This window comes from Anopheles coluzzii, chromosome 3 (assembly GCF_943734685.1).
Source record: "Anopheles coluzzii chromosome 3, AcolN3, whole genome shotgun sequence".
Classification (NCBI taxonomy): domain Eukaryota; kingdom Metazoa; phylum Arthropoda; class Insecta; order Diptera; family Culicidae; genus Anopheles; species Anopheles coluzzii.
The window spans coordinates 20,015,646-20,030,914 of NC_064671.1; the positions used below are offsets into that span (position 1 = coordinate 20,015,646).

The window sequence follows — 15,269 nt, forward strand, 5'->3', positions numbered from 1 at the left end:
CGTCCACTTGCGTCTTGTTTTGCTCAACCATGGATCTGTGGATGATGATGTTCGCATGCTTGTACTACAGCCACAGGTTAACAATTTGCACAAATGCAGATAAACAAGGACAGATTGAACAGTGTTTACTGTAGGTGCAAAGACTACGTTAATTCCTTTCAAAGTATGGCTTAACTTTGAGCCGTCGTTTGTCAGAACTGGTTTTCAGGTGGCTATCAAACGGGGTGGCTTAATCAGATCAGAAGCAGTTAAAATTCCCGCTTTAAATGACACTTTATGTAACATTCCGCCCTAATTTGCTCTCCCTTTGCCGGAGCATACATTTAATGCTGTCGAGCGGTTTCGGGGCAAATCCACTTATCAATCACTGGAAGCCGCCCAAATTGACCGATATTTTGAGTAGCGAGCCGGTTTAGTATCAAAAGACAAGACTGAACAAGATAGCAAAAGAGCTGAAGAAGCATAATTACGAATCGAAATGTTTGTCAATATTTACGAGGATTAATTTTATTATTTCATTTTTTTATGATGAGTTGAACAGCAATTATGTCAATATTTGCTACCAAAGTAAGACACAAAATCGTTACTTTTTTTTAAATTCCTTTTTATTGTATCAAAACCTTTACAACCTTAATTTATAAATATTGAAACTAAACTCACGATGTATACACTCCTGCAAGTAAAGATCCCAATTTGCTATGAATTGTTTGACTCTTTGCTTGTCCTGTTTCGTTTCGTTATTCTGCTATTTAAGTATTATTTTTAAAGTATTTTTTTTTTACTCAAACAATCATCTAATCTTCTGCACACTGGCACATATTTTACTATCACAGAATTTTATTTTATATTTTATAGTTTGAATCTCATAATATATCATTTCAAGTCTGAAGAATCTAATTTGCTCTTGAAATGCTTGGTAGTGTTCTCGGCCTGTTTTTGGTGTATTGTTCACGAATATTTGATGCAATATTCCTAATTTCTTAATGTATCTCTTAGTCTCCATATTTTTGCGTTCTTTTTAATCATTTTAATTGTTGGCTTTGAGTTTCGTTATATGTTGGAATCTGTTTTAATCTTTTAATTAAATATTTTATAAGTTCACTGTAGTGATACGATACAGAATACTGCAAAATGTTTGATATATTCTGTTTAATCCAGTTATCTTACAATTTGACTTGTTTAAAAAAATAAAAATAAAGCTTAAGAACTATCAATTACACTATTTGCTCACACAGTAAAAGTAAATAAGTCTCTCAGCACAAACAATAACTGAACTCAGCAGAAACATGACTGATTTCTAACACACAAAACTCGAACTATCCAATCCAACTCAACAAGATCTAACACATCTCGATCAATTAAACACACAATTGAGCGTTAATGTTGCAATGCTGTCGAACAAAACTTCATTACCAACGCAAGTGCACAAATCAAAATGTAAAATTTATGCTAAAAACAAAACATGACAAAACAACCACACACCGGCTACGCACTGCTAACGCATACGGAAACCTCCAATCGACTGATCTTTGGCGCGAGCCTCGCGACTCGCCGATGCACGCGCATCGCTTCCCGATACGCAAACGACCTCAGAACCCGTTTACAACCCACACTCTCCTCCTCCCCTGCCCCCTCGCCGCATGGAACGAAACTGAAAGCGAACGAATTTCCAACCGAGAAACCCGCCCGCCAACGTGAAGTTGTTTGGCCTAAATTTAACCCGAACCGGGGTGCCGGGAGTTACATTTCGCATTCAAAAGCAGGGTGCCCGGTGCGCTTCGTTTTTGTGCGCGCCAAATCACATCCCACAGGTTGTTAGTGGAGGAAAGAAAACGACAGCTTCTCTTCACCCCTCCCCACACAACGAGTGACGATCGCGGCTGAATTGAAAGTGAAAAGATAAGCCACACAGTGGGGTGAGGAGCCCAATCAGCTGATTCCAGGTGATGAGCAATCGTTACACGTTACAGTGTCATTCCATGCAGATTTGGGGGTGCCTTGTCTGGTGGGTTCTCCAGTGTCCTCCCCACTCTGGTTGTGTGGCGCCTCCACAAACCACACCGGTTCGGCTTGGACGTCAGGCAGCGAATGCGCGCCAAAAACTTGACCGGGACCGACAAAACTGTTTACACATGAGTTGCCCCACACACACACACGAACACACACTGCTATAGAGCTGGTTGGCCCCAAAGATTGGGGGGCCCCGTGTGGCTCGAAAGAGGGAGATGCGAACGCGTTCTAGCGTTCGGCGGGCCAACCACCGAAGGCTCCCCCAAACAGCACGGCTACGGTTTTGTTGCGCGCGCGCGGTGGGGCAAAGTGCAAGTGATCTTTGGTGGCATAATTTGACGACACACTGCCACAAATGTTCGCCCTCTCCCTTTTCTGCTGGCGCATGGCGAAGGCTAGCACTAGTGCCCCACAGAGAGAGAGAGAGCGAGCGAGAAAGAGAATGACGCAGGACACAACACAACACCCCAACCGATTGTTTTTCGGTGGCATCGAAGTGTGGGATCTCGGCGGGTCGTCGTTTACTCGCCAACTTCACCCGTATAAATATGGCCAGTTAGTTTTGGAAAAGCATCATTCGGTCTTCACATCCAGTTCAGTGAGTTTACCCTCCGAGTACAACGAGTGTGATATTTAGAAGAAGCAAAAACGAGCAGCTGAAAATGAAGGTGTGTTTGCAATTGTTTCCCAAGAATCAAATGTGCCCCAATCAAGTGACATTGCTCCTGTGTGTGCAAGAGTGACATACTAATACGGGACAGCTTCCCAACATTGACCTGCATTCAGTGATGAACCTCCAAAACTAATACTATGCATTTCCTTTGCATCTCCATTTCTCCATTCTCCAGGGATTCGTAGTGTTTGTGATGGCGATTGCCCTGGTGGCGAGTGCCGAGATCAAGAAGAAGGATGCTGAGGCACCGGCTGCGGCCGAAGCGAACGGCGAGAAGAAGCAGGAAAAGCGTGGCCTGTGGGATCTGGGCTACGGATACGAATCGCACGGCTGGGACTCGCACAAGTCCCACGGCTGGGAGGAGCCTCATGTCACCACGATCACCAAGAAGGTGCACGTCCCGTACCCGGTCGAGGTGGAGAAGCACGTCCCGTACCCGGTGAAGGTACCGTACCCGGTCACCGTCGAGAAGCACGTGCCAGTCGTGGTGGAGAAGAAGGTCCCGGTGTACGTCGAGAAGCATGTGCCGGTGCACGTTGACCGTCCAGTGCCGTACCCAGTCAAGGTCCCGGTGAAGGTGGTGCACAAGGAGTACGTCGAGGTGCCGAAGCCGTACCCGGTGCACGTTGAGAAGCATGTCCCGGTCATCGTGAAGAAACCGGTGTACGTCGAGAAGCATGTTCCGGTGGTGGTAAAGTCGCACGGCTGGGAGCCTCATTCCCACTCGTACTCGGAGTTCCACTCGTGGTAAATGCCAGCCCAACTGGTAACTAAACCATCCACCTGGGTGAGATGTTGCACCGTCTGAATGGTGAACATGCGCCAAACATATCGTCCCAAAACACTCACACCATTACACGCAGCAACACACACTCTCATGCACACATACACACCAGTACCGTTTGATTGTGATCCTCGGTTTGGCAACAACGTTCCTCGCTGTGATGACTCTGTACTGCACATCCCCTATGCTCATCTTACACCCATCTTCTCTCAACGATCTCGACGATCATTGCTCATTCTATAGTGCAATTCTGTCCCCCTGATCTACAACGCACCCGCTCAGCTGTCTCAATCTCGAGCTTCTAGGTGATCTCCAACCTCCAACCAGCATGCCCAAAGCAATCCCCGAGCTCTTATGGCCGAGAATGTCCAACGGAACTCGTCTTCCCTCATCCAGTTTGCAGCGTGTTGTCGTCAGCTGTACATAAATTATTTTACCCTGTCTTACACGGTTGTGTAAGGGCACATGTAAAAAAAGAGAACTTTCCCAAGAAACAGATGAGACATGTTAAAAAAATGTAATAAAAAATATAAAAATATTTAATACCAAGTCTTTGAGCCGTTCGCAACAGAAAGAATGTATCACAATCGATTTCCAAAATCATCCTCAGATTCTTGTTGGGAATTACCTTAACATCTTCTTCGCCACAGCAATAAAGGTTCTTCAAATTCTTGCTACTGTTGAGCTATGCTAATTATGCTCTTTAATTCCAACAAATGACCTACTTAGCTACTCTACCGAGCTACTCATCATTGGCACGACCTTTTACCATTAAGATGGATCTACTCCAAAGGTGCAAACGATCGACAGCACAATGCACGGCACCAACCGTCCACTCTCCTACACAGTAGTCATCTCCCCGTACACCAACTGGACCATCTGATGGATGTCTTCCGATCGATCGCTCGATTTCGGTGGAATGCCCATGCACGGATCGCCACACTCGCCTCGGCACAATGGTGCCGTAACTCGCCAACCTAGCCCGGGTTTTGGCGGGACCTACTGCCACCGTGCGAGGTCAAGGTACGTGCGCGACGGATGATGGATTTTGAAAGTGAAAAACCGTACCTCTTTGCATCAATTATGCCAGTGCCACTGGGTTGGTGGTGGTGGTGGTGGTGCTGTGACGCGTTGCAATTTATGCGTTGCTTTGAAGGGCCATCTAGATGAAGATGACTGGTACAGCAGAGGAGCGTATCCCAGGGAGCGAATGATCTTGCGCGATGATCGTTGTGCATTGTTGCTTAATGAACAGTAGCTAATTCATGTACAATAAAGAATGTACAAAGAAGGGGTTTCAGAAAACGGCTGCATCTTGAATAATGGACCCACTGTTGAAATTCTTCTTTGTTTGTTCTGCAATTTTTTCAGTAGTAACTGTCATTAAATAAACCTTGTTTTTACTGTTTTAGCATAAAAGCATCATTCCAACTTCTTCTTTGTCAAAAGAAATCGTGTCATTTGTGCTACGCCTGACCAGTTCCTGACAAGTGCTAGTTTCGAATGGAAATTCAAGTACGAATGGGAATTTCCCATATTCTCATACAATTCATGAGAAATCTATCACAAATAGCATTTTCAGTAGTTCAGTCCACAATGAAATCATCCAGAAAACTTCCACATTTTTAGTTGTTTTCCTTACGACCACGACCTTCTCATTGTAGTATGCCATAATAAATTTATAGCTGTAGCACATATTGCAGACATTTAGGCGCTTTTCAGTTACGATGCGTGAATAATCGAAATTTCCCACGGACAGCCCGTGATGGAAATATTTTTCAGGTAAGTGAGTCGGAAAATTCATACAAAACAAACCCAATTGCTCAATCAATCACAGTCATATGTCACAAACTTACCAACAAATTTCCCCATTTCCCCTCCCATCGCAAAATGTAAACAAACAAATCACCCGTTTGCTCAACACTCCCACCAACTATGACTCATGAGACACCTGCATTGTTTATGCTCAATGGAACTGCTCATGTTTACACCGGCACTATCATTAGATGGAATCTAAGCGTACTAATAACCATATCTAAACGTCCACTAGCTGCGACAGCAAGCGCCAATGGCTGAAATGGTTCCCACCCAACGCACTTTAAAATCAGATAAAATGTTTTGCTACATCCGATCAAAAGCTGCTGCAGTGAATAATAAGTGCCCCGGTACGGTACAGATCTTGGATGATAACATACAATTAGTGCACTCGTCGTTCGCCAGTGTGATCTATTGCAGCAACAAGCGAGAGGATAAAAAGGGCGCTTAGATAATGGCTCGATAATTGTTTAATGTTTAATTAAGCTATTTGTAGCGTGGTAATCAGATGGTTTAGCATGCAGTAAATCATCAATAAGATTTAATTATGACCTTATCAGAACAAAGATCTTACTAATTACTAATTCCCACATATTTTTGGAATCAGTCCTACATTTTTTTTTATTGTTTTTTAACACAAATTATATCGATCGCACAAACTATTAACTGTTTACCGAATTATGTTTTTGGTTTCGCTGCCCAACAATGATATAAAATAGAAATGTTATTAAAATAATTGAGAAAAATTCCATACATACTGAAGCATATTGTAACATAAAATGAAATACATACAAAATTGTAAAGAAACCCAATAACATTACATTCATTTCATTTATTTAAAAAAAAAATCTCAATAAACTTAGCAAGTTTATGGTTTCTGGTGAGCTACAATTCTGAACTAACTTAAACTCCCTAGTTCTAACTAGCTCGAACCTACAGTGGTGGGTATTCAAAATCGGACACTTCCAATTCGAACGCTCTTTATAACATGAAGAATGTTCCCCCCGTTATTCATGTATAAAAGTTTATTTTTGATTCTTATTTCACATTCCCGTGTAGAAAGGTAATTAAAGAAGCCCAATGCACAGTTTTCATGACGATTTATAATTATAGGAAATTGATATATAGATCGCAAAGTAGGAAGAGCGGCTGGACATCGATGTGAATTTTGTAAAAGTGTCCGATTTTGAATACCCACCACAGTAAGCCTATCACGCCGATACTCCACGATATCACCTGCGAGCGGTTGTTCCACGATGTTGTCTTTCAGCGGATGCTGCATTTCTGGTAGATGCTGGTGATCGCTGCACGATCGGGTATGACACATTTTATGCTTACTCAGCATAAAATGTGTTCTGCGATGTTTCGCTCAGCAGAACCGACGATCTTGTTGTGTGGTTCTTGCGACAGGAAGTAAACGTCTGCTTTGCTTCCGTTTAGCTCGAACTACACCGTGTGTGCCTCTATGCGTGTACCAATCTTATGCGTGTTAGAACACATTGAAATATCAAAAATGTTTCTTGCGTTCCGTATTGCTAAAAATCAAATTATTTAAATTGAAACTTAACAGAACTCTCACAACAAATGTCTTATCGAAGTCTTTGCCACACACACACTGCAGAGTCTTCTGTTCAAATATAACCAAATTCATTCCACATTGCAAACATATTTTTTGTAGAGATTTCAAGCCAATTGGCCTCATTCACCTCTTTGAACTTTAGGCTGTAAAGTAGATGTACATCCGTACAGCCGACCAGATCAACTCATTGGGCACAACTATGAGACGATCTTCGTGTTGTAGTAAATTGTACCTTTTCCTTAATCTAATAACCATTGATCCTGGATGCACTGAATCTTACAATAAAGTGCTTTATAGAAAAATACATTAGGGCCATTTCAACACATTCTTCCTAATGCCACTTACAGCCAGCTCACGATGCATTTCAAACAGCATCCCTTAACGTGCAATCAAAAATAACTTTGTCACACGTTGGCCGCTATTGCATAATTGAACGATTATTACCATCGAACCGGTTAAGAGTACCTCCGTTCCGAGTGTATTCCGAGCACATTCCAATGCTAAAAGCGTCCCATTACTTGTAAGCATGCGGAAGTACCGCACCAGTGCAAGTTGCTGCACGCTTCCACGCTCATAATCCACGAGCCAAGAGAGCACTGGCTGAGCGACGGACATCCCTTTTGATCTTCCAATCAACACCGGATAGGTGCGTGAAGCCCACCAATTATTAATCGATTGAATATGCACGAAGAAAAGGGAGGTGAGACACGACTAAAGCGTACCCCCTTGCCCCTCGGTATGCGAAGTTGAGCGAAGTACACTTTCACGAAACCGGTTCAAACGATGCATCGTCTACGCCCAAGCCCAGGAGACCACCTGCAGGCACCTGCAGTCAAAGTGTAATTTAGTTAGTCTACACACTTACTACACTTCTCTGCACGATGATGACCTCGGTAGTGATGGGGGTCGATAAGTTAGGTCGGAAAATCGTCCAAGTCCGGTCAACCGTGTTCAAGTGTTTCCTCTTCAGGGTGTATGATATAAGTGCGCCTGTGGGTCGGGCATGCCGAACAGGAGGAAAAGTTTTCCTATCGGCCCCACCATTGAACAACAATCACAGTGGTGGTGGTGGTGTTGGTTTTGCATTTATTTGTAGCTCTCGTAACGATTCGCAGCGCCAAAGGGCCAACCGGTACCGGTGGTGTGGTTTCAAGGAGGAAGCCACTTTTTTCCTTATCCACTTCGCTGTATTTCCCTGCCCGACTAGCCTAACGTGCAAGTGGCCCAGATTTTCACCCCACCTTGCAGTGTAAGCTAATATTGTTTGTGCTTGTGCGTACCAGGATTTGTTCGGTGGCCAAAATCAACACTTACACGCGTGGAAGGCTTCGAATGTGGTGCCTCCAAAGTGGCCAAAAACGGAAGCATGCATGCATTTTGGATGTGGTGTGGAGTGTGCGCTCGAGTGTGACGGCCGACGGAACTGCACCGCGCACGAGCTGTATGGCATGGCTCGTTCACATACCTGTTCGTGGTTTGGTACAAATGTAATTAATTGGTGGCAAAAATGAAGCATTCATTTACCGACGGAATATGAAAATGCTCACAAAGTCATGAGGAGTCAGTGGAGCCGTTTAAACGCAGTGTTATGATGAATGTGAGCACTTATTGAAACTGTTATTTTGATTAAAGCTATTTTGATCCGAAGAATAAATTTAGTACAAACTTTGTCATAATAGCTAACTTCTGTTATGCTGTCATAGGTCTATTCCAGTGATCTTTGAGCTTTAGATAATCTCAACAAATAATTGAGAAATTCGAATGACTAAAAACTATGTGATGAAATCTATTTGGAGATCATCTTGGAGATCGAATCTTGGACTGGAGATCGCATATCCCCAGAGAAAACTCTCTCACTACGCATTGTACTCCCAATCGTTAGCTATTTGCTCTTGGCTATACGCACCACGTTGTTACGTGTTACCACCTTCTGTGGTTGGTTTACTTGCGTAGCTGCATGAAGCTTACTTTCTTGCTTAAGTGATTGAGTTTGTATATCCGGACAATTATGCTCAAGCAATGGACAATCATGCTAATTAACAATGGCTCAAAGTTGCAATTTAAAGTGTTTTAATGACTTTTGTCATATTTTCCATTCTTACGACAATCTTGCAGAAAACCAATTTCGAGAAGAGCTTGTATCGTTGGAAAATTAAGTGAATAAGTGTGTAAAACATACAGATGAGATTTTGGGAACAATTGGAATAGTTCAATACTAAATTGAAGTAAAAAAATGCTTAAAATATATAATGTTATCTATGAACAATGTAAAGAGAAAACTGCAGACATCTACGATATTTTGAATCAACCCTTTGAAGCAAAGCCGGCGATGGGGACTGCTTGGAGCTGCCTGTACTAAATAGATTGAACTAATGATCAGCTCATTGTACAGATGACACCTTGTTCTGTCATTGGTATTGAACAAACAGGGATGTTTGGTCAACAATATTGATATTTATGTTGATGTTTATGTATGATTTAATTGTTGAAAATGATAAAGTTTTTATGAGAATTTCATGTTCAATGTTTTGTAAAATCAAAAAAATAAATAAGGAAATATTTCAACTTTCCCAACATTAAAAGAAGCTTACAATGATATTACAAGTTTCACTTACTATGAGGAACTATGAGGAGCTGAAACTCATTTAGTGAAGTATTAGATCCTTCCAAATATTTACACAATATACACTGTCAGAGACTCGAATCACGCACTTGGTAAACGAAGTGACTGCTTGAGACTTCGAAGTCAGTATATCTCTACCTCTGAAAAATATGTGGTTGTTTGGTTTGTTTTCAGAAATTCCGCAATTTTGACTAATATTGAACATATTTAAATGTGATCAAACTGGAATTTCTTCCGACATTTTTGCCTTTTTTTAGGCTCCAAACAATTCCGACAGAACAGGAATCAATTCACTAATGCCAATAGGATTTTGATGAGTATAAGCTGAATAATATGTATTTGGAACGTTTTAGGTGAAAAATAGACATCCCAGCCATTTGTTTACTACAAAAAGCATGGAGCTAGTGCATCAGCCAGCAGTATCATAATACCTATAACTGAAGTGCTTTCCCACATAAACCCCAATGGCAAAAGTAACCACTTACCGATTCGACTCGAAGCTCCAAAAACCATCTAGCCCTTTTGATTGATTGCACTCACTGGCTGGCAGAAACGCAAAAATTGATATCAAATGCCTCACCACCGTCCCTGGTATAACCGCGTCTGTTTGACTTCGTACCAGAGGCGCAGGGCAAACCCTCATCAAATCGACGCGTGCTCCCGTTGGCAGTTCCGCGTAAAAAATCCTCCGCACCAGGCAGGCCATTGCGTAATTTGGACAATTTCGCTGCGCACAAATTGCGCACCGAGCTGGCTGGCCGCCCGGCCCTTTGTCCGTTGGCCTTTCGCTTTCGGTTTTGTGGCCGGACGTGGTTCAGTTTTGCTACCGACGCTGGACAACCGGGGGGATTGGCGTGTCCGCCCGTCGGGGCTTCCGTTGCATTCTTGCCTCCCTTTGGGTAGTTACCGCGCGCGCCGTAGTTGGCAGTTGGCGTGTAATTTTTTTTTTCATATTGCACTATGGCGCGAACGCGATGCGCTCAACGCGATGCGCTTCCTGGCCCCGCAAGCGTTGGCGGTAAACAGTTGTTCTCTGTTTTTCTTTTTTTTCCTTTTCGCTGCTCACTCTCTCGCTTTGCGTTACCATAGGGACTGCGACTACACACTATCAAAAACCCTTTTCCGCCAACTGGCGATGGCAAGGGGGCTAAAAGGAAAGAAAAAAAAGCGCTGCCAGTGCATTGTTATCGAGGGTTAGGTGCAAATAGTATAAAAGAAAGTAGCACCGACCGGCCATTAGACAGTGTGGAGTGCGATATCCGTTCGAGCAGGTCCTATTGTCTCGACCGAAGCTCGTGTGGTGTGAAATACCCTTTTGTGAGAACCTGTGTGTGTGTGCGTGGGTGTGATAGTACTCTGATAGTAGTACACCGATAGTGATAGTGCCGTGTGTGAAGAGTGAAAGTGCCTGAAGAACACCTGAGAACGCTTTCAGCAAGATCGATGAACTGACCGAAGACCGCCGAGCGCAGTGCAGCGAAAGCAGCAGCAACCCGATCGTCCAATCCCGACTTGACGTGATTTGGAGCGGGTTTACCCTTTTAGACACGCAGTTCCAAAACACACAAACACAATGTTAAATTTTGTAAGTGATTCGTTCTGTACGAGTGCGACGACCTGCGACAGTAGTGTGTGCTTAGAGTGTAGTGCTTGTTTTGACAGCTGCTCTCAGTTACTAAGCAACGCGAAGCGCAGTGACCTTCGCATCTGATGATGAGCTGTACTAATTCTTTCCTTCTTTGTTCCTCTCTCATTCACTCTCTCCCATTCTTCCACACTCACATTTACATCCACTCTCGCTCTCTCTCTCTCCGCTCTCTGCGCTACTCACATCTCTCGACTCCCCCTATCCTTCTCCACGGTGTGCAGGTGTTCGTGGTACTGTGTGCGCTGGTACTGGTTGGCGGGGCGCTGGGTGAAGCGGCACTCGGCAACTACTACAAGGACGTCGTGCGGGAGCAGCACGAACTGATCAATGAGATGAATCAAAACTTTACCGAGCTGGAGCGGGCGAGCGAAAAGCTGATCGATCTCGGGTTCTACGTCGGCAAGCACAAGCTGCCCCCGAAAACGGTCAAGATCACGAAAACGGTGGCGGTCCAGGTGCCGGTACCGTTCCCGGTGAAGGTACCGGAACCGGTCCCGGTGCCGGTCCCGGTCGCCAAGCCCGTCCCGGTGCCCGTCCCGACGCTCGTCGCCGTACCGGTCGAGAGTACGGTGGCGACCGTGGCCTCCTCCCCGACCGACGACGGCGGGCGTCCGAGTCCGTCGGCCGAGCCGGCGGACGCGGACCCAGCGTCGTCGCAGGTGCACGCGAGCACGGCCCAGGAGGTCCAAGAGTACGTACACTCGTTTCCCATACACTCTGTATACGACGCTGGCGACGATTACAATCCCATGGAAGGAAACCGTCTCGCACTAGCGGAACACACTGCATCCCCTACTGAGAGCACGTTCAGTAAACCAAGTCCTTCTTCACTTCAACAGTTGGAAGAATACCAGCACCACCCACAGTACTACCACTCCCACCAGCGCCCCCCCGCACAGCAGCCGAAGCGGCAACATCCTCAGCAGCATCGTAAGCCAACGGCGCCGGGACTGGATCAGGCCGCGGAACAGTACCACCGGGGACGCACCGGGGACCAACGATATGGCGGTGGTGCTCAAGTTCAAGCCGGTGCGCATCCGGCTGGCCAGTACGGACCTGAGCCTGATGCGCTCCAGCCGGCGGCCGAGCCGTATGACTTCGGCATTGACGCTAGCCAACTCCACTCGGCCGCGTTCGCCCGTGCCCCGGATACGCCCTATACCGCTGCGGCAGGCCTCGCCGGAGGCAAACCTGCATCGGCTGCGCCGTCAGCGCCATCGTCCATCGGTGAGGGGTACCGCTTCGCCACCGCGCACCACCTCCACCAGCAGCAGCAACAGCGATTCCAGCAGCGAGGAAGATTCCCGGCTCACCAATACGATCGAGGAGTCGGCGGAAGAGTCACAGTCGTTGGAGGAGTCGGAGGATCGGGAGAATCTGGACGAGTATCAGGATCTGACGGAGGAGCTGGACTCGCTGGAGCAAATGTCGGAGGAGTCGGAGGAGCTGGCCCCGAAACCGGTTCGCACTCGTACGTCCAGTACGTCGAAGACGCGGCACTCCAAGCGCACGCCCAAGTCGAAGAAGTACCGCGCTACCAAAGTGAAGGCGAAACGCGACTCCAGGCAGGGTTCGAAGCGGGATTCCAGGCCGGGCTCGAAACGACACACCAAGCGGGACTCGAGGCGGGATTCCAAGCCGGTCTCGAAGCGGACCAAGAAGCCCAAAAAGGTGCGCAGCACGACCGCGACGACCTCCACCACCACCACAACAACCACCACTACCACCACGGCAAAGCCTACGACCACAACGACCGTACGCCCCGTCCATTCCAAACCGTACGGGAGTCGTACCCACGGTATGAGAAGCCCGACACTGCCCGCTATCCACCCTCACAGTCCACCGCGGGAGACGCACGAGGCAGTGCCGGCGGCGTCCTATCAGAAGCCTACGATCGCCCAGCTTTTGCCAAGTCGCACCGACCTGCTGCTGCAACCGGACCCGTACCAACCGCTGCCACCGTTACCTCCACCGCCACCACCCACGGTTACCCGGTACCGGGGGAACGGTCCCTTTACCCGGCGCTATCCACCGCGGGCCACCATCATACGCATCCACATCCAGCGCACCTACCGGGGGAAGCGCATCAAGATCTTCGTGATCAAGCCCACCACGACAACCACGACGACGACGGCGCCGGATCTTCTGGACAACTCCGCTTTCCCTTCTATCACGCCACCAAACACGATCCCCATCTTGTACGGGCTGGCGTCGAATCGTATCGTGCAGGCGGTGCCCCTTCCGCAGGACCATCCTATCAGCTCCGCCAGCAGTACGGGGAACACGCGCAGTCCTCGACGGGCGATCGGGCCGCGCAAACCGTTCATCATCACCACCACGCAGGCGCCAGCTACCACAGCGAGCACGGAGGCGATCAGTTTGGCCAGCAGTACAAGGGAAGCTACCCCGCCAAGCCCACCGTCTACAGTGTCCCCAGTGACGCACACCTCTATCCAGAGTACGGCGGAAGCCACAGCGACAACCACCATCAGGGAGGTGGACACGACGACCACGGTACTACCGGCAAGTTCCACTATCACTTCCACAATGTCCACCCGATCGGAGGCGGTAACTCCGATCACCACCAGCAGCAGCAGTCCGCCGCCAGTGAGCACCACTACACAGCCGTCCACGGAGGGCACGCCAGCGCCGAGTACGGCGGTGGTGCTGCCGGACCGGACGGAAGTGTCGTAAGCTCGTACGATCCACCTGCCAGCGGCAACGCGTTCCACTTCCACGACGACGCATCGGCGGCCGCTTCGAGCGATATGTACGCAGGGGCATCGACCCAGTACGGTCACTCCTCGCCCTGATCTCTCGACAGCTAGGGGTCTGGCGGGAAAATTGACTCCATTTTTTGCCGTTTTTCTTTGGGCGTTGGGGAGTGGAAAGCACACCCCTTAAACCTTTTATGCCTCGGAGTTATTTATTTTTCGCAACTTCCAGGTGGAAGTTCTTCATACAAATGTCCATCTTTTTTTGCTTAGCGACTGCTCTCTATCGCCATGCGCAATGATACGCGTGATTGCGTGATGCGCATGTACTACAAGCTTTCAATTTCCAAACTACCCGCTGCGCGTCCAGCGTTACGCACGCATAAGAGGCATTGAATAAACCAAAGGGTGCTGCCATCTACCGGGAAACACAACCCTTTCCTGCCTAGTACCAGGAAACTCGCCATCATAGCCCAACCCTATAGCCAACCCTCACTGTAGCATCATGGCCTGCTGTGCTAAGGATGATGATGTAAGAAGCGGCAAGCGCTGAACACAGAAAAGGAAGCGAACGTCACCCGTGTTATCGTTTTCGTTCAGTGGATCATGTTTTCCCGCCAACGCGTGTTTTTTGTTATATTTTGTGTTTGATACATTGTATTTTTTTTTTTTTGTGAAACACTCCCTTCCTTAGATCTTCATTTTCCTCCATTTTTTTTAAACATTACACCCCTCTGCGCCGTAACCGTGTGCGTGTCGTGTTAGCGTGTTTTGTGTTGTTGATTAGTGGTTTAAGAATGTATACACCGTTCGCCCCATTCGCTTGTGGGCTGGTCTGGCAACGGTCCGCGAGCTTTACGCCTCACACTAATGTTTCGCGTTTTTTGCGCTACGTTTATACCTTGTTAATTAAAAAGGGCAACTAGCAGTTTGTGCCCCGCGCCAGGTTGTGTTTTTGCGAAAAATCTGGCACTGGGCCCTACCGCATGCCGTCAATAAATTGTAAGTCGAAAATCTAATCATTGCTAAAACGATATGGTGTATTTGCTTATTTTTTTTGCAATTGAAATGGTATGATGACAACCTTGCAGGAAGTAAAATATAGTCGAATCTCATTGGAAGAGCTATGATGTGTGCCAACTACATTACTACGATGGAGCTTTTAAATTTGAGCATTTTGATTGGAAAGTTATTACCCCGGATCGATTTGGGAAATCTAGATGTGTTTATCAGTGAGATGTGTGAGCGGTCTGGTGGTACAGTCGTCAACTCGTACAACTTTAACAACATACCCCTTCATAGGTTCAAGCCCCGAATGGATCGTGTTCCCATACGTAGGACTTGACTATCCTGCTATGGTAGTAACTAAATCACTGATAGCCAAGCCCCACTAGTGGTGGTGTACAGACAGGCCTTGACACCG

General features: G+C 46.8%; 1 protein-coding gene across 1 annotated transcript; it reads left to right on the forward strand.

Annotated features, from left to right (window-relative positions):
• The first annotated feature begins 2,550 nt into the window (after positions 1-2,550).
• LOC120954581 (uncharacterized) lies at positions 2,551-13,975 on the forward strand. Its single transcript, XM_049610780.1, has 4 exons — positions 2,551-2,678; positions 2,859-3,430; positions 7,832-7,934; positions 11,354-13,975. Exons 1-4 carry the CDS (start codon positions 2,673-2,675, stop codon positions 13,943-13,945), a joined length of 3,273 nt encoding a protein of 1,090 aa, XP_049466737.1. The 5' UTR covers positions 2,551-2,672; the 3' UTR covers positions 13,946-13,975.
• Positions 13,976-15,269: the final 1,294 nt, after the last annotated feature.

What these genes read in the sequence shown, in the direction of transcription:
- LOC120954581 (XM_049610780.1), top strand. An exon ending in TACTCGGAGTTCCACTCGTG is followed by an intron (nt 3,431 to 7,831) that starts GTAAATGCCAGC and finishes TTTCCTCTTCAG; the next exon opens with GGTGTATGATATAAGTGCGC. An exon ending in ATCACAGTGGTGGTGGTGGT is followed by an intron (nt 7,935 to 11,353) that starts GTTGGTTTTGCA and finishes CACGGTGTGCAG; the next exon opens with GTGTTCGTGGTACTGTGTGC.